The sequence below is a fragment of the Penicillium macrosclerotiorum genome, assembly GCF_028827735.1.
Source record: "Penicillium macrosclerotiorum strain IBT 26536 chromosome Unknown utg000002l_segment0_segment0, whole genome shotgun sequence".
Taxonomy (NCBI): Eukaryota; Fungi; Ascomycota; class Eurotiomycetes; order Eurotiales; family Aspergillaceae; genus Penicillium; species Penicillium macrosclerotiorum.
This window is the reverse complement of record NW_026643082.1, coordinates 1,713,480-1,730,854: the sequence shown is the minus strand read 5'-3', so window position 1 is coordinate 1,730,854 and position 17,375 is coordinate 1,713,480. Positions and strand designations below refer to the sequence as shown.

General features: G+C 53.5%; 8 protein-coding genes across 8 annotated transcripts; 6 read left to right on the top strand and 2 right to left on the bottom strand.

The window, feature by feature from the left end:
* Positions 1-981: 981 nt before the first annotated feature.
* Positions 982-1,548, top strand: N7462_001769 (uncharacterized protein; the record flags this gene model as incomplete). The annotated part of the gene is made up of 1 exon (XM_057073495.1): positions 982-1,548. One exon carries the CDS (start codon positions 982-984, stop codon positions 1,546-1,548), a length of 567 nt encoding a protein of 188 aa, XP_056937136.1.
* Positions 1,549-2,940: 1,392 nt separating this feature from the next.
* N7462_001768 (60S ribosomal protein eL21) lies at positions 2,941-3,796 on the bottom strand (the record flags this gene model as incomplete). The annotated part of the gene is made up of 4 exons (XM_057073494.1): positions 3,744-3,796; positions 3,556-3,623; positions 3,427-3,474; positions 2,941-3,271 (listed from the first exon to the last, which is right to left on the bottom strand). The coding sequence occupies exons 1-4, from the start codon at positions 3,777-3,779 to the stop codon at positions 2,941-2,943; spliced, it is 483 nt and encodes a 160-aa protein (XP_056937135.1). The 5' UTR covers positions 3,780-3,796.
* Positions 3,797-4,045: 249 nt separating this feature from the next.
* On the top strand, positions 4,046-4,953 carry N7462_001767 (40S ribosomal protein uS4; the record flags this gene model as incomplete). Its single annotated transcript, XM_057073493.1, has 5 exons — positions 4,046-4,059; positions 4,118-4,155; positions 4,214-4,232; positions 4,310-4,408; positions 4,542-4,953. The coding sequence occupies 5 exons, from the start codon at positions 4,046-4,048 to the stop codon at positions 4,951-4,953; spliced, it is 582 nt and encodes a 193-aa protein (XP_056937134.1).
* Positions 4,954-5,335: 382 nt separating this feature from the next.
* On the bottom strand, positions 5,336-6,339 carry N7462_001766 (uncharacterized protein; the record flags this gene model as incomplete). The annotated part of the gene is made up of 3 exons (XM_057073492.1): positions 5,336-5,766; positions 5,834-5,998; positions 6,066-6,339. 3 exons carry the CDS (start codon positions 6,337-6,339, stop codon positions 5,336-5,338), a joined length of 870 nt encoding a protein of 289 aa, XP_056937133.1.
* A 363-nt stretch (positions 6,340-6,702) lies between these two features.
* N7462_001765 (uncharacterized protein) lies at positions 6,703-8,074 on the top strand (the record flags this gene model as incomplete). Its single annotated transcript, XM_057073491.1, has 2 exons — positions 6,703-6,800; positions 6,871-8,074. The coding sequence occupies 2 exons, from the start codon at positions 6,703-6,705 to the stop codon at positions 8,072-8,074; spliced, it is 1,302 nt and encodes a 433-aa protein (XP_056937132.1).
* Positions 8,075-8,705: 631 nt separating this feature from the next.
* Positions 8,706-9,504, top strand: N7462_001764 (DOPA 4,5-dioxygenase family protein; the record flags this gene model as incomplete). The annotated part of the gene is made up of 4 exons (XM_057073490.1): positions 8,706-8,776; positions 8,874-9,006; positions 9,074-9,131; positions 9,200-9,504. Coding segments are annotated over 4 exons (567 nt in total), but the record flags the coding sequence as incomplete, so codon positions are not given.
* A 1,096-nt stretch (positions 9,505-10,600) lies between these two features.
* Positions 10,601-11,886, top strand: N7462_001763 (uncharacterized protein; the record flags this gene model as incomplete). Its single annotated transcript, XM_057073489.1, has 5 exons — positions 10,601-10,700; positions 10,773-11,103; positions 11,173-11,233; positions 11,278-11,438; positions 11,535-11,886. The coding sequence occupies 5 exons, from the start codon at positions 10,601-10,603 to the stop codon at positions 11,884-11,886; spliced, it is 1,005 nt and encodes a 334-aa protein (XP_056937130.1).
* A 3,627-nt stretch (positions 11,887-15,513) lies between these two features.
* aspE (septin) lies at positions 15,514-17,339 on the top strand (the record flags this gene model as incomplete). Its single annotated transcript, XM_057073488.1, has 2 exons — positions 15,514-16,034; positions 16,169-17,339. The coding sequence occupies 2 exons, from the start codon at positions 15,514-15,516 to the stop codon at positions 17,337-17,339; spliced, it is 1,692 nt and encodes a 563-aa protein (XP_056937129.1).
* Between the last annotated feature and the right edge of the window lie 36 nt (positions 17,340-17,375).

Here is a 17,375-nt window from a genome sequence, read left to right as displayed (position 1 = left end):
GCTCAGAAAAGGCCGAAGTCAATCGGGGCTCCACTGGACCATGATCGATCCTCCGAATCCACCTATTGCGTCCGACTGGCTTGGCCCGGGGCCAAAAGACGGGCTACGCCACCGTGTGGCGCAGCGTGGCTGTGGCTTGACCTGTTTTAGAGTTTTTGCGGCTTCTCGAGTCTCGAGTTACTGGATGTTCTGCGTAATTAGTGAGCGAGCAAGCCGGAGGATGCCCGTATTCGTCAATTCTTGTCCGAATAGGATTGCCCACACCGACTATACTGTGCTCCTGTCATCCTGACGTCTGGTCTATGGGGTGCGGACGGACGAGCCACTCAGAGGAAATCGCGCATGGTCGAACACCCCCGGGGTGAAGATATATCTTTGCTTTTGCAGGGTCTTGGCCGTCTCTCTTCCTCCGCCAACAACCGTGCTGGGCCTCCGGGGAAACTTCAAGTCCGCGTGCGAGAGGCCCGGGGCCGACACACCCACAAAAGAAATATCTCGCAAAGTAAAACATCGAAGAGCCGGAAATCAGCCCTACTGCACCATAGTTCAGATGGTTCCCCACTTAACGCGGCAGTAATGACCCGCACGATGTTTGGAATATGCACCGTACTTGGGTGTTCGCGACTTCCTGTTGTGCATTCTGTCTTCCCGCGCATGGACTGAAAAAGACCGGGGCAAAGGGAAAAGTCCATGTACTTTCGTACTTGGCTGGATGACCGCACACGGGGGCGGAAGGCAACGCCCTCCGCGAGATCCTGGCCGGGCACCCTGCTGACGCCAGACCGGCCCGGGTCTAACGCGATAGAATGAACGGAGCGTTGAATAGCGATCCTGTCGTAAAGGCGTAAGTCATTACCTATCTAGGTATTGACAGACCGAGGGACTGAGGCTACTCGGGCTAAGTGACTGGGATGTGGGACTTGTGCGAGAGGCGTAAAGTACAAAAAAGACCGAGCATGCTCCTCTTTCCGCGTCATCCGCATGGAAGATCAATGTCTCCATGCGAAATCACGGCCCTCGGTGCAGATGCAGGTCCTCTGGGCCCGGGAGCAGGATGAAGGGTGGAGAAGTGCAGCATATACATCGCTTGTATACCCTAAACCGACTTTGCCAACAAATTTCCCACCCAACCCCAAAGATAACACAGATACTTCGGGCCCTGTACGGTCGTGCATGTCAGACGGATTCCTCCAACAATACCAGAACCTTGTCCGTGATCCAGGCCGTGCCGGTACGGACTATCCAGTCCTGCAGACAGAGTGTCCGGTCCTGCAGACGGAGTCTGTGGAGGCGAATATCACCAACCTCCTTCTCGAGAGGCCCACCAGCAGCACCCACAGGCCCCATCCGCAGCAGGTTCCATGCATGCCTGCGCGCGAATCTGTACATAGATCCGGCGGCCTCACTGCTCGCCTGCGCTTTCCCGGACTACACGTAGAACAACTTGTCCGACCGTTTGTATCCTCCTCTCCCAAGGACATCTTCGGAGGAGGACTGAGTCCATTCCCCACCGCTTCTCCACCGACGAGCGTGGTGATCGCCCATTAGTTCAGCCCCCGCCACGGCCGGACAAGGATTCTCTGGTCTCGTCCTGTCTCGTCTTGTCTCGTCTGGTCTGGCCTCGGTTTTTCGAGGCAGAGTCCGTCTTCTCGGAAACCAGATAGTACCTCCACCACCCCGCCCCCTTTTTGTCTTCCTGTAAGACAAACCCAAATCAAAGACCGACCGGCTAGGGGAGGAGAATTCGGGTCGCCGGGTCGGGCAGGGTTCATGGCTCGGGCCTCTTTTTGGTCTCCAACCCGGGGTCAACTAGCGCGGGGTGCTAGTTTGACGGCCACAGCCCAACACCCCCAGCACGTCTTGGGGAAGAGGGAAGACAGGGCTGGGTGTTTTTCAGTTTCTGGTCTGACTGGCCCTCCCTCCCCTGCTGCACATTGTCCAGGACGATGGAGCGGTGGACGTCCCATCGACCATTGGATTGTGTGGGCGTGGCGCAGTATACTCCCTCTCAATGTCTGACTCGCGCGCTCCCAACAAGACCGGTTGCCGAGTGTCTCGCAGTGGCTGTGTCCGATGGGCGAGAGGAGGGTTGCTGTGCTGCGGTGTGCATTGGAATCCGCTCCAGGTCCCCTGTCATGTATCTGGCATGACAAGACTGCGTCTAGACTGCCGAACGATCTGCTGGGCCCTTTTCTTTTGACCTTTTTTCCTCTTTTGTCCCGCCTCAAGCCACAGTCCACGCGTGGGGGAAGATACTTCTCCGCAGGCGACAGTCAGGGCTGATACGACACTATCTGGTGGAGACTGGCGAGGCCTGGTTGCAGTGGTGTGATGTGACAGGCGGTGATGGCGCAGAGCTGACGTAGTAAAGGCTTTGAGCTGTGGTTGACGGAGGTGCTCCCGGGGAGCGAATTCGATGAAGTCATCTGCATCTGCCATGTGGGATTGTAGCTAGTTTGGGGATTCTGTGCTGCGACGATCTAGAAATCTGGACCTGGCCTCAGAAAAAGCGGGTCTACGACTTGGCTCGATGCGAAAGGACCAGGTCTGCAATTGACGATCTCTTGTGTTTGAGATCCAATTGCCGACGAAGGTTCTAGATCGGGGGCTGTAGGCTGTTTCGCACCCATGATTGTTCCTAAACCACCAGGGCCGAAAACAAGCCCAAAAAAGCAGATACATAGCAAAATGGAATAACTAGGAGGTGAACTCGGGAAATTTTTTGATTTTTGTTTCATTCAGGGGAATCTATGCACAGGCGAGAGATGTGCCAGGGCAATCGGAAAACCCATCACGCGTCGTCTCATGCAGCCAGAGGTCCATTGTGTCGCCCTCCGAGAAGGACAACCACGGAGGTAAAAAGAACCCAGTTTTAATAAAAACACCAAACAACCACGCGCACCGAAACCCAACAAGACCCAATTCCGTGGCAGAAGCCGCTTAGATGTGGGTGTCGTAGGCGATGGGGACGACGGTCTCGGGGGCGTTACCGGCGGCGCTGACGAGGTGGCCCTCGCGGGGGCCGACAGCCTGGCGCTTCAGGTGAATGTGGATGCCCTTCTCCTTAGCCTCGCGCTTCTTGATGGCGTTCTCCTTGACACGGTTGATGAACTCCTCGCGGGAACGGGAGTGCTGGACGTGCTCGATGCGGACGTTGATGCGCTTCTCGAGGTAGCGGTTGCCGACACGCTTGTACAGAAGGACACCGACGGAGGACTTGGTCACGTTGTAGACGACACCGGTCTTGCCGTGGTAGACCTTGTGGGGCATACTGTAGCACGAATTTCAAGTCAATATTTTCTGTTCGATCTCATTCTTGTCTCGAAGTATTGCGGAGGGGAAATGCAATTGATCGAAGGCAAGTTCATTTCGCTTCTTCTTCCAAAAGAAAGGTGGAATGGGAGGGAATATTCGGATTGTACTGACCCCTTCTGGACGGCACCGTTAACCTTGAGGTCGACAATGTCACCAACACTGTTAAGAAAAATTCGTCAGAGTCCCGGATTCTTGGCAATTCATTTCGTATGGTCTTCAGATGAATTTTGTCGAGCGTACCGGTAGGTCTTCATGTAGGTGGACAGGCGGATCATGCCATGTTCCTTGAAGTTGCGGCTGAAGGCATACTATTCCCCTTCGTTAGCATGCGATTTCACATCTCTTCCCATATCCAAATGTCGAGAAAACAAGGATGGTCGTCCATCGAAAGTCGCGAGATCGGAAAAGGGAGCAGGGTATAGACGTACCCGAGTGCCGGCGCGCAGACCGTACGAGTGAGGCATGACGGCGGTGTTGTGGTGTGAGGGTGTTGAAAAGTGTCGACAACGGGCTACCTTCGTCAAAGTGAAGTTGAAGCGGCGGGAGAGTGTGATTTGATCAGTCATCAGCATCACGTGTTAGGGTTAGCCCCGTGGACAACCCTTCTCTACCGGGCCAAATTGGGACTAGCGCCACGCCTAGCCGAAGAATCCAAAGACGTGAGGAACATCGTGCGAATTTCCTCAAGTGTGCTTTCGACAATCCCGCCAAACCAGGACACCCAGCAGCCATGGCTCCCGCTCCGTGAGTGCAAGAGACCAATCTGTACAGCATCGCATGCATTCTGACTGTTTTATTCCAGCCGTGTCTACTCCAAGACCTACAAGGTCCCCCGTCGCCGTAAGTCGATTCTGATGAAATTCCTAAGACATTGACATCGAGACTAATTGTATTGCAGCTTTCGAGTCGGCCCGTCTGTTAGTACTCTCCGGCCACTGATCAGAAGCGTGCTTCTGTTCACGTCGTGTGTTCCATTCTAATCCACTTTCTCTAGTGACTCGGAACTGAAGGTTGTCGGCGAGTACGGCCTCCGCAACAAGCGTGAGGTGTGGCGTGTCCAGCTTACCCTGTCGAAGATTCGTCGTGCTGCTCGGTATGTGGAATGGAACAATCCGAAACGCCCGGAGGAGAGAGATATTGTGGTGGCCGCGGCCAAGTCTCCGGAACCCACAAGTCTTCCTCTAGACTGGATCATATGTGTCGCATGCTAACAATTTATTTGCTAGTGAGCTGCTCACTCTCGACGAGAAGGACCCCAAGCGTCTTTTCGAGGGTAATGCCTTGATTCGCCGTCTGGTGCGCATCGGTGTGCTCGATGAGTCCCGCATGAAGCTCGATTACGTCCTTGCCCTGAAGGTCGAGGATTTCCTTGAGCGCCGTCTGCAGACCTGCGTCTACAAGCTTGGCCTTGCCAAGTCCATCCACCACGCCCGTGTCCTCATCAAGCAGCGTCACATCCGCGTCGGCAAGCAGATCGTCAACGTCCCCTCCTACATGGTCCGCCTCGACTCCCAGAAGCACATCGACTTCTCCCTGACCTCGCCCTTCGGTGGCGGCCGTCCCGGCCGTGTTCGCCGCAAGAAGGCCGCTGCCGCCGCCGGTGGTGACGGTGAGGAGGCTGAGGAGGATGAGGAGTAAATGCCTCTCTAAAAAAGCAAAACGGGAGTCCGGTCGGGTTTCGCTTTGGGCAGCTCAAACACTCTGGGAGGTTCATGGTGACTGCAACATAAAGCGTATCATGTTAAATGATCATGCAAATCAAAATGAATCAATATCACAGCCATATTGGCTTCAATTCGGAACCCGAATCTCTTCGTGTTCATACGTTTCATACGTTGATACTTTTTCTCATTGACTCCGTGCGTCGTCCACGGGAGTCATAATCTCTCGTAGTTCTCATTAATACTGTACTGTAGACCCGCCCAGGAAACGCCAGTTTCGCCAATTCCTCCTACGCCATCACCGGTCATTAAATCATAGATTCAAGAACCCTCCTTGGGGCTCATACCACTCGAAACACTTAGCCTTCCACTCCGAGCACTTCCTTCAAAGTGTCTTCTGCCCCGCGGTACCAACGACCCATCTCTTCGAGCCCATCACTCTCTCCCTGCTGTTTTTTCCGCTGGGCCTCGCGTGCCTGGGTGATTGCCTCGGCCTTCCGTCGCTCCAGCACCGAGCACTCCCTCTCAATCGCCTCGGCTTCCCGGGTCTTCCGCGGCAAGGCGTTCTGGACCGCCGCGATCTGACGATTGAGCACAGCCAGTTCAGCCTCTCGCTCCGATAACAGCGACAGCGTAGCTGGGAGTGGAAGGTTGTGGGATGATCGAGGATCAGAAGAATCTATAGTAGCAACCTGCTTGGCTCGAAGGCCTGCAATAGTAGACTCGAGGTTTTCAATTGACTCGGGAAGGGTTGAGAGCTGCGTCAACTGCACTTCAACGCTTTTGTATCCTGTCACCGATGCGCCTCAAGATCAGCGATTGAAATGGCACGCCCATCGGGAAAGGGTTACACTCACGGTCTGCTAGCTCTCGGCTTAGCTTGCCCATTTCCTCAACCATGAGGCGGGCTTCTTCTTTGCGCGATTTCAGCTCCGCTTTCACTTCCGCCAGCTGTGTCTCTAACTCCACGTTCTCATTGTGACCAACCACGAGAGGGGTTCCCCCACAATCGCTCGGAGAAACTTTTCTTTGGTCACTTGTTCGAGGTAGGAGAATCGTAGCTTTGAAAAGAGTTCCTGTTTGACACACTAGAGTCAGCGTTTGCCGCACAAATATTCCACTGCGATGCAGGCGTATCACTTACTTTGTAATGTGTAAGATCGGCCTCAAGAGAGGCCGGTGTTGGATCATTTAGAGCAGCAATTGAAACATCAGAGCTCCGCTTTACAGGCGAGGCACTGAAATCACCAACATCTGAAATAGGCTCACTAATACGAATGATTGCGAGCTGCGCGTTTATGTCTCCTTGCTCTTGCTCAAGTTGCTGGAGTGCAGCAAGAGCATCACTTGTGTTGACACCCATATCTCAGTAATGATTGAGTTGGTCTTGCGATCATGTGCAGAACCGCAAGTTGATGAGTTGAAGGTTTGTTGTGAGAACCGGGCACCCGCTGTTTCCCCAAACAAGCGCGGGATGCTAAAATAACTGCTATCGATAACGCGCGTGCGATATGCAAGGGCGGTAAGTCGTGGCAATTTTAGGAGGCGCCGATAGCTGTAACTTCATCGACATGGTTTATTACCTTATCTCATAAACTAGTCGTCGGGTACTTTCCATTATGGTGTTGAAGACTTGATTGATTCTCTCTTCTATCCTTGTCAATATAGTCTTCTATTCAATTTGGCTTAGGCTCGCTCCACTGCGTGCCTGTGTCTCGAACGACACATGGACGATGATTATGTCGCCCAAGTCCTTGCCAATGAGGCAAGAGACAGTTCCCAGAAATACTCAACTGAGGGGCTTGGAGCATATTTGCCTCGCAAGTGAGTTTATAGCTGATACTGCTTCCAGCTTTCTTCTTCTGCTAGCTTCAGCTAACTCGAGTCTCAACAGAACAACGGGGAATGCTCCCAAGCCAAATACTCGGTTCCTTCGGCACTTGATTAAGGAGACAGACAGCCACAACACAGCTCTCAAGCACAAGGAGGAGAGAGAGGCGAGAGAGCGCATGCGCCAGCTGAAGGACCAGTCAACATCAACCTCAACATCCACGTCCCATTCGTCCAGAAACCATGATCGACCGTCCCGGGTTCGAGATTCGGAGAGAGATAGTAGACATGACCGGAGTGACCGTGACCGTGAACATCGGCGGAGGAAGAGAAGTCGTTCTACCTCTAGTGGGCGACATTCATCCCGAAGGCATCGGTGCAGCACTGAGGGCTCAGACCGTGCGAGGAGAGAACATCGAGATCGGAAGACAGGACACTCGGCACGCCGTCGCCATGAGACTTCTCGGTCAGATCGTCGAGCTTACGAGAGATCATACTCAAGATCGCCATCGTCCTCTCGCAGTCGTTCCCCTCGTCGGGACCACGCCTCTAGGCAACATCTCAGATCGAAACATGACCATCGCGTCAGATCTCCTACTACTTCTCCGCAGCCCCGCCTTCAGAAGAATACACGAAGCCAAAAGCGAGAGTCCAAACATGAGGAAAAGGGCCCGTCGCGCACACCTCGGTCCTCAACTAGACAGGTTCCTCGAACTTTTGAGCTCAATTCACCGTCTCTTTCGAAGAATAATACGACCATACCTCGCCAAGATTCGGGAGAAGATTCTGACCCGCTTGAAGACCTTGTCGGGCCGTTACCTCCCCGAGCCGATAGCAAGGATGCTGCGCCTGTTCGGTCGCGGGGCCGCGGGGCTTACAAACCTAATGCGAGCAATATTGATGCCCATTTTGCGCCGGATTATAACCCTGCCCTCGACGTTCAGCTGGAAAATGACAGTCTTTCTCTGACAGAAACTTCTCGGCGTCCTGTGGCGGGTCTCATGACCGAGGAAGATGACTGGGACATGGCTCTCGAAGCTCTACGTGACCGAGCCCGCTGGAGACAGAAAGGAGAAGATCGACTCCGGGCGGCCGGAATGAACGAGGACACGATTGACCGGTGGAAGAGTAATGCTGCTTTTACTGGAATGGATGCGGAAGGCCGTGTTGAAGATGTGCGGTGGTCGAAGAAAGGCGAAGGGCGAGAGTGGGATCGTGGGAAAGTCATGGACGACGAAGGACATATTGATGTCCGGGCCACCTGGTAGGTGTGCCCGCTTTATCTTATTGTATTATGCATTATGCCTCCTCGGGTTTGGCGTTTACAGGGAGATTTTATTTTATATTTTTTTTTTGTTTCGTTTCGTCTAGTATGTTTTTCTTCTCTTTTTCTCCGTTTTCAGATTTCGGATACCACCCCATACATCTAGCCTTCCATTTCGTTCGACCTAGGTCACATTTCAGGGATGATAGTCCTCCAAACTAATCAGTGAATTGTTTTGCTTACCAGCATTTCGGCGACGGCAGATACAGATACGTATTCAGTTAAATTTCATTTCTCGCCCTCCCGTACCCTTGATGAGTGGAGAGTGCGGAACGGTCCCGCGGGCCCAGCAGCAAATCTGTAAGGCGGACTGACGACATCAGTCATCGCGGGCACGAATTGCAAATGCTAAGATATGCTTAGATATCAACGCCCAGTTCCCTCCGAACCCGCATATAGTGATCAAATTCTCTCGGGTTCCATTCGCCCCTCTAAACCATCACGCTCACGATCGAATATATGAACGTGCATCCCACTGCAGATCAGTCAGAGAACATATTTTACACTATCGGCTATCGGATCTTGTCCACTGTAACCCCGCCATACCTTCAAAGCAGGCTGTTTCTATCGCCAGCATGACCGATCAATTCGCCTTCTCCTACCCATCCCCGCTGGAGGGCTACGAGAACCTAGAGCCCCTGTCAGAGTGAGTCTCGCGCGAGCGGCATCCTGTGGAGGAGAAATGCACAGGGTGTCTCTGCAACAAGAGTCAGCCTTGCTAATTCGAGACTCGCCTCTTCTAGCGAGCGAAATGATGACGGCAAGTCGCTCAAGAACCCCCAACACGGCATTCTGAGCAAAGCCTATGAAGAATTCCCCGATCCGCTTAGCAAAGACCGCCGTGGCGGCTTCGACATCCATATCTATCATTTCCAGGTATTGAATTCCGCCCTCCCCGTGCCTCCCAACGTATGCAGCCGCGCTGACTATGCTCCACGCGTAGACTAACCCAGAACAAGTCTCCCACGCGAAAGCGCTCTGGGAGCGCATCCGACGTGAATGTAAGCCTCTTTTCCGTTCCCAAGGGCCGGGCGAGATCATCTGCTAACCCGTGCGTTGCTAACCACAGTCCCTGAGTTGCGCATCTATAGCTTCTTCGACAGGCCTGTTGGCCCGCACCCAGTCGCCATGTTCGAGGTCAACCTGTTCACACCGGCGCAGTTCGGCGCGTTCGTTCCCTGGTTGGTGATTAATCGGGGCCCTCTGAGCGCGCTGATACACCCGAACACGGTCGAGACGGAGGAGGAGCGGAATCACACGCAACGGGCGACGTGGCTGGGGGATCGGATCCCGCTGGATCTCAGAATCTTCAAGCTAATGAAGGAGAAGCAGAAGGAAGAGGAGGCGGCGGCAGAGAAGGCGAAGCAGGGACGGTTGTAAGAGACTTGCTGGTGTGTTTCTTGGGGATTGGGTTTAGCATTTTCAAGCGGGTTATTGAGATCGTGTAACTTCATGACTCCTATTATATATCAGTGGAATTAAAGAAAAATTCAAAAGGCATGCCATTGCATGACGATCGGGTTCTGCGGGATCGGCGCTTGTCATGGCTCACCCTGCACACCCGAGCGATCGGCCGGTTCCTGGGTGGTACCGCAGCAGCCCTTGGCCGCCGCCGAAGCTGCGGATCTTGAGCTGAATGATGCCCTTCTTAGTCTTCAAATGATCATAAATAATGATGGCGTCGACCTTCCACCGGATCCTAAATCCCCGCAGTCTTCGGGAGAGAATGTGTATGGTGAGCCGAAAACCGATACGCCCGAATGACCATGTCAGGAGCCCCCCCTCCTCAAGAAACAACGAGGAACAAACTCAGAAGCACACGGTCATTAGGATGCATTCGACTGGTACTGTATCTGCATGGGCGGGCTTTCTCCACCGAGTCAGAAGCTTCCCCTCCCCACCTGGTTGATTCCTTGCTGGCTGTTGGTCCTTCACATTCCACGGCATCCCTGGTCCTGTAGCCAAGAAGATGGGATCAGGGCAACCATCCCTAGCTGCATCAGGGTCTTCTGAGATCCTTCTGGATTCCGAAAATAAGACCCTCCCCGCTCCTATGGACTCGGGTACGCCGATGCGATCGATAAATCTTGGAGAGAGTTTCGTGGCTCTCGTGGCGCATATATATATCTTCCTCTAGTTCTTCTATATTGACGTGTGGCAAAGAAGCCTGGTGCTTTCTATGGGATGCGGTCTTGTCGTCGATCATCCCTACTACTAATTTTGAGTATATGAATATTGAGCTCCCCGACACTGTCATTCTGATCTGTAGGTGCTTCTTGTCGTGGCAAGGTGACTCAAATTCCTAGGAGGGTCCCTGTGGCCGTGTCGGGTGACAAGATCATGGATGCTGATTCCAGAAAAGATAAAAGACTCAACGAGATTTCGAGTCGTCTTAGAAACACCTGTTCCAAGCCAATCATCGCGGAAATACTTGGTCAAGATATACAAACTTTTATCGAAACACAAAGAGATGCGACGCCTTATATCACGTTTTGCGGCACTGGCCCCGCTACTTGCTTCGAGGTTTCAGCCCACCAGTGCATCTATTCCTCAATATGTATATGACTATGGTAAGTATTTCGAGCCTTCTTCTAGACCGGGTGCTCTCCTTGCCCTGCCTCCTATTCTCTGACACTGCATAGCTCCCCTAGTGTGGCTTCATAGCCAAGATCCATACCGGCCTGGCGATCTCCAAGCGCAGTTAGACAATACAATCCCTAAAGTCAATTGGACGGCGATACAAAATGCCCCCTCGCCAGTCACTTTAGACAACTTAGATCAGCTCAATAGTCTGGGCAATACCAGTGTATACTTGACCTCTCATGAAGGGATTGATGCCAGCCCTGAGCCCGCCTGGTTTCGAGGGATCACCCCGGACTCACAAGGGCGGACGGGCAATGGCACGGGCAGTGCAATTATTGTCGTGGATCATGGTTCTGGGAATGTGGATGCCTTTTACTTCTATTTCTTTGCGTAAGTGAGACATTCGATGCGATCATAGCATCGCCTTGAACCTAAAGGATTCCGTCTGACCTCTTCAAGATACAACAAGGGTGACAAAGTCTTGGGATTGGAGTTTGGAGATCACATTGGTGACTGGTATGTCGAAGCTCAAAGGTCTTTCCGAACCGAACTCATGAAATATAGGGAGCACAACATGATCCGCTTCGCAAACGGCACCCCCAGGCTATGTGGTATAGCCAGCACGCCAGCGGCCAAGCATATACCTACGAGGCTATGGAGAAGAGGGGCAAGCGGCCAATATCATATTCCGGAAATGGCACCCACGCCAACTACGCCACTGCAGGGTAAGTCGGGGCATCCCCAATATCATGTCATGCCCATCTATCAAACTGCTCAATGGCAAAACTCATTACGCTAACGCTCTATATTCCCTCGCACAGGACGCACGACCATACTCTTCCGGGTATTACTCTCCCGGTTGGCTTTCTGCTCGATTACACCGATCAAGGCATTCTCTGGGACCCGATACTCAATGCCTACACCTACACCTATGACCCGTCCACACAAGTCTTTGCAGCCGCCACCGTTGAGCCCGTCGCCTGGCTGAACTTTAATGGCCGCTGGGGCGATGACCAGCCGCCAAACGAGCCGTCTATCTTCGGCGAAGCCAAATATGTCGCAGGCCCGAATGGACCAAAATTCAAGTCGTTGAATAGAACGCACGTGTGCCCATCCACACCGTGTATCGTGCTGCCGTTCCGTCTCTTTGCGGTAAACTCGACTGCTCCGTAGGGCTTTGGTATGAGGGTCTGGGAATGGGGGAATGGGGGAATGGGGCCTATATTTTGGGACTGATTCGCCCGATGCATCCTTTATTTTTTCTTGCTAGAATGATACCTTTCTCGTTGACCGAATTTCTAAGTGGGGTAAATGGAGAGAGACCATTCTCTTTGTTTGAGCAATAGACTACTAAGTGAGGAGAGAAAGCGTTTTTGACTTTCAGTGACCGGAAAGCTACATATTCATGGTATGTCGACTTCTCTGTCAAGTCGAGAGGAGGAGTTATCAAATAAATAGGGTGGTCTCCCTCTGTGCCCTGCTTGGATATAGACTATGGAGTACTCGTTCAACCAGGGGGAATGCGAATGCGTTCCAGCCGTCCTAGCAGCATGCACTCCCAGCGTAGCCCAGTCGAAGCTCGTCAATTTCCACCCTTCCCACTATGGCAATTCCTGCACGCGATGGCCTGCCAGCGGACCCCACCCGGGCTCCACTACTGGAACGTGCGCGGGTTTCGTGAAACGAGCCATGCAGGCCTTTTACTGGGCGGCCCTTTTAGGCGGTCAGCGTACCGAGATAGAAATCAATAAGAGGTTATTCCACAATGTGCGGGAGATGAATGCGGTTGTACTCGGTTCTTTTGTGCTGGATCAGCCTAGGGGAACAAGGTTATCCGTGGTTTTGGGGCTAATAGCGCGCAGCTGGATTGGGCGCGTCCCGAAAAGTTGGGTACCAGGGTTCGAGCTCTCGGGGAATGGGGCCTGCCAGAGCTTTGGGTGTTGCCCCACGAGACATGTTTTGGGTACAATCGGGAGATAATGGGTTGAGAAGAAAAGGTGTTTGGTCGAGGTTGGAGGCGGCGGCTCTTGTCTTGGAACGGATGTGTTCGTAATTAGAGAAGGCAGCCCTATATAGGGGGGAGGGGCTGTCTTCAGGGTTGAAATCTTCTAAGACCGTCTGGAAGGCTACTCTGTGCTGCTTTTGATACTGGTTCAGGTAGCAAAAATGTCGTGAACCAATCGTTGGAACTCACCAACAAGCTAGTGTGTGATCCTGTTGCGCAATCAACGTGGTGTTCATGCAGCGTGAAGATCGTGGGCTGCCCACGTTTTTTTAAACAATCCACGCGCCAAGCAAGCTTATCAAGACCAACTTGCCTTGAGCCTCTCCTGTGACCTAAATGTTGGGCAAATTACAATGGAGTCGATCCACGACTCTTATTACATCCGGGATCCCTCGGTAACAGTTGACCAAGTGAAGAACGGAGAGTCTCCGATGAAAGGTCTGATCATAAAGATGCTCCATCCTGCCAACTGCCACTCTTGACATGTTGGTTAATGGATCCGCCAGCGACCGAAAGCCCGCACAGTGGAAATCCTGCTAAGTCAAACGAGTCATGTCGGTGATCATATCTTAACACAACCATAGCCCGTGGCATTTTATTGTGCCCTGTGTCATCTTTGGTTCGCGACGGCAAAAAGCAAAATACTGAAGATGAGCACTCACTGATCGCGAGTGGGGAATGCAAACGGCCCCTGGCGTCCGTTGCGCACGTGCCAGCGGGTTTTCAGGGGAGAACCTCGTGGTGTCAACACCAAAGCCCGCAGCTGGCAGATGCACGTCTCCGAGATATCAGTGACAAAACACAGAGAGAGAGACTGAACCAGAATATAGGTGTTCATTCGAAAAGACGCCCCCTGCCAGACACCCTCTGTGGTATTTGCCAGGTTTTGGAGGAGTCCAGCTCCCGTCTGCCCAGCTCTCACTCGAGTCAGCTCCGGCCAATTCATCGACAGCCCCCCCTTCCCAACTGGCGTTAGCTGCCCGCCGGCGTGGAACGAACCGCACTGGCTTCTACCCAAACAGCGCTCCTGCTTAAGCTCGAAGTGGGGGACCACCCGGCTGCCCTGGGATCTGGGCTCTGAGCCGACGGTTTTTTTTACCCCTGAATCTCGGACTGAATCTTGAGGAGACCCTCGTACTGGACACCGGACGTGGTGTCCCACGTCTCACAGCAGAAGAGAAAACGAGAAGAGGGGAGAAGACTCCCGCTCCTGGACCAGTCTGAACTGTCTTCTGCTCGTGAGCCCTGCAAGGCCGATTGAGTCCGTCACATTTTGCGCGTCAGTTGTCCAGTCCCTCGACATCTGCGACCTGTATGTACTTCGCGTTGCCTCGCGACAATCCAATCAGATGCTCCATCGGGGCCAACTTGCGTCGCCTACGAACCTTCAAAGTCCAGTCCAGTATTTCCGGGCTCCGTAGACTCATGGATCACATTAATAAAATGATCTAATCAGAGCCCAAATCAACTACACTACCCAGGCCCGTAGCCACCCGCCAATCAATCCAATTAACCCGGTCCAAACGTTCCTCCGCATCGACGTTTCGGATGTCCCTCTTCTTCTCCTCGCCCATTTCCTCTCCTTCTCCCTCCTCCTCCCCCATTCCCTTTTTCTACTTTCAATCTCTCTCCATGCGCCGCCCGAGTCGGACGCTGTGAGCAGGCCATTTGTCAATTGCACCACTTAATCTCCCCCACAAAATCCCTAAAAAAAAAGTACCGCGAGGCCCCCGAGTTGCCCCCAAGTTGGGAAACTTTGTTCGCGCCCCCGAATTTCCATTCCACCTCGACCCCGTTTTTCGTGTTTCGTCCTTCCCACACTATCCTCCCCCTGTTTCCGTCCTCCAGGAGTTGACCGGACAGCGGAATTGCCGACAATCTCACCCTGGTTGGGAGCTCTGTCGCCTTTGGATCTCTTCCTCTCGTTCTCCTCGTTTCCAACTTGTTCGTCGCCCCCTGCTGTTGCAGTTTACCGACATCCCATTCGTTCCTTTCTTGCTCTCTCGTGAAACCGGAAATCGCCGTCTCGACAAGACCCTTGTTCCTTTTCGAAACCCATCCGACACCCAATTCGCCTCTGACGACGCCAATTCTGTTCCGATCAACCTATCGCGAGGTCAATGCCGACGAATTGAATTCGCTTGAAGCATTGATATACACCCTCCTCCGAGGATCCCTTTTCCCCACCAATTTCAAACTCCATCCCTTTGGTCAATCCCACTGCGGCGCACAATTGGCATACATAGTGCTTAAATCTTGATTTGACGTTGTGAGTAGCATCGCTTTCCTTTTCTTTTTCCCCCTCCCTCGGGTCCAGGTTCCTTCCGACCTGAGTGACTTCTCCACCCCCTCCTCCTTGCATAGCGGGGAAGGCTGGCGATGTCATACGTGGAGATCATCCACATTGTATGGAATTCTGTCACAATGTATACCACATATATCTCTACTACCCCCCAAGGCTTCCTGATTTCCTTGGCTGGCGCGGGAAGTCTGCGTTTTGCAAATTGTATGCAGACAACGCTAGTCCTGCGCGGGTAGCAGGGTTGTAGGGTACACTGGGCCATCATGCAGAATGCAGTCGTGGCCCGTATACTTTTGAAGCTCAAGGGATTGTCACTGCATTGGTCATAGGCTGACTTTGGAATGGCCTGAAACTACAGTCCTGCTCCCACCCGCAACTTCAGCGAAACGAAAACCGAGAACCGCAAAAAAACCGTATCAAATTCAACCCAAAACGAAAAAAAAAAAACACACGACGCGAAGACACCAAGCGAGGCAAAGCGCGAGTTCCCAAAATGGCAACCACGACCCCCGTCAGCCACACGCCTTCCGATGCGCTGCCTGTTTCGCCAACTACGGAAAACGGCCAGGCCTCCCTGAACCCCAACGCACGCCGGACATCTCTCGGCTTCCTTCGCCGCTCCAAATCCACCGAACCTCTCGGGGAACGCAAATCCTCCGGCAGTCGCAAGAAGATGTCCAAGGCCCAGGCCATGGAGGAAGAACTCCGCCGTCAGCGCGAATCGTATGCGCCCAAGCACGCCCCCCGCCTGCCCGATCTCGCCCCGCCCCCGCAACTCGAGACCTTTGGTGGTGAGGAACGCGACACGCTGGGCGCACCCCCCGCTGTGCCTCGTCCTCAATCTGGTCTTGCAGCATCTGCATCGCTCAGTTCGCCCACGGCAGATGTCATCGATCCGTATGCTCGCACCGAGAGCATGACCCATCGCGGCCGTTACAGCTACGCCAGCAGTGCTGTCAGCACTGTCAACAGTCCGCGTCGCATTCGCCGTCGCAAGGACCCCACTCCTTACAAGTGAGTGCTCTTTTTTTTTCTCTATTCTGTCCGATCTTCATCGTTGGGGTATTCTATTTATTCTATTTACGCGATGTGGAGTTGAAACGAGGAAGGGAGGGAGACCAGTATAACTAACATTTCCTGAAAAACAGTGTCCTCGTGGTGGGCGCCCGCAACTCTGGCAAGACGTCTTTCCTCAATTTTCTCCGCAAGGCTTTGACGATGCCCCCACATAAGCACCCTTCCCGAACTCCCGAGGAGCTGGAGGAGCTGGAAAGCCAGACCTCCGCCTACGAAGGATTTACCTCTCAGTACCTGGAGACGGAGATTGACGGAGAGCGTGTCGGCCTGACCCTCTGGGATTCGACCGGCCTGGAGCGCAATATCGTCGATCTGCAAATGCGCGGGGTGACTGGCTTCTTGGAGAGCAAGTTTGAAGAGACTCTCGCTGAGGAGATGAAGGTGGTTCGCTCCCCCGGTGCTCGCGATACTCATATTCACTGCACCTTCTTGCTTTTGGATCCCGTCCATCTCGATGAGAACATCGCTGCTGCCGAGCGCCTCGCCAATGGAACTCCCAAAGCCTCCGACAACCCCGTTCTGGGAGTGTTGGATCAAAATTTGGATCTGCAGGTGCTGCGCACCATTCTCGGCAAGACCACTGTGGTGCCGGTCATCAGCAAAGCAGATACGATCACCTCCGCTCATATGGGATACCTGCGCAAAGCAGTTTGGGACAGCTTGAAGAAGGCTAACATCGATCCCCTCGAGATTCTGACCCTGGAAGACCAGGAGGAGTACACTTCATCGGAAAGTGCCGATGAAGAGGAAGAGGAGTCCGAACAAGGAGATAAGACCGAGACCACCGAAGCCACCGAAGCGGATGGCACTGAATCCAAGGAACACGAGACCGAGACAGGAGAGAAAGAAGAGGACAACACACAGGCGCCAGTGCCTGTTCCCCAGTCGCCTTCGCAGCGCAGCCAGAGTGAGCGTGGGGTGCAAGCCGTCAACCCGCATGTTCCCTTTTCCATCCTGTCCCCTGACCCGCATTCCCTGGCCTCGGGTGAAGAGCCGATCGGCCGTCGATTCCCGTGGGGTTTCGCCGACCCCTATGATGCAGAGCACTGTGACTTTGTGCGCCTCAAGGATTCGGTTTTCAGTGAATGGCGCTCCGAGCTTCGCGAGGCCAGCCGTGTGGTGTGGTACGAGCGCTGGCGAACCAACCGCCTCAACCGCAACGGACAACCGGCGCCGATGCCATCCAAGCACGTCTATGGCGGTCGCATGGGACCCATTCGTGACGGTCGCCGCACACGCTAAAACAGTCCAATGGTTCGCAGAGGCGCTTATTGCCCC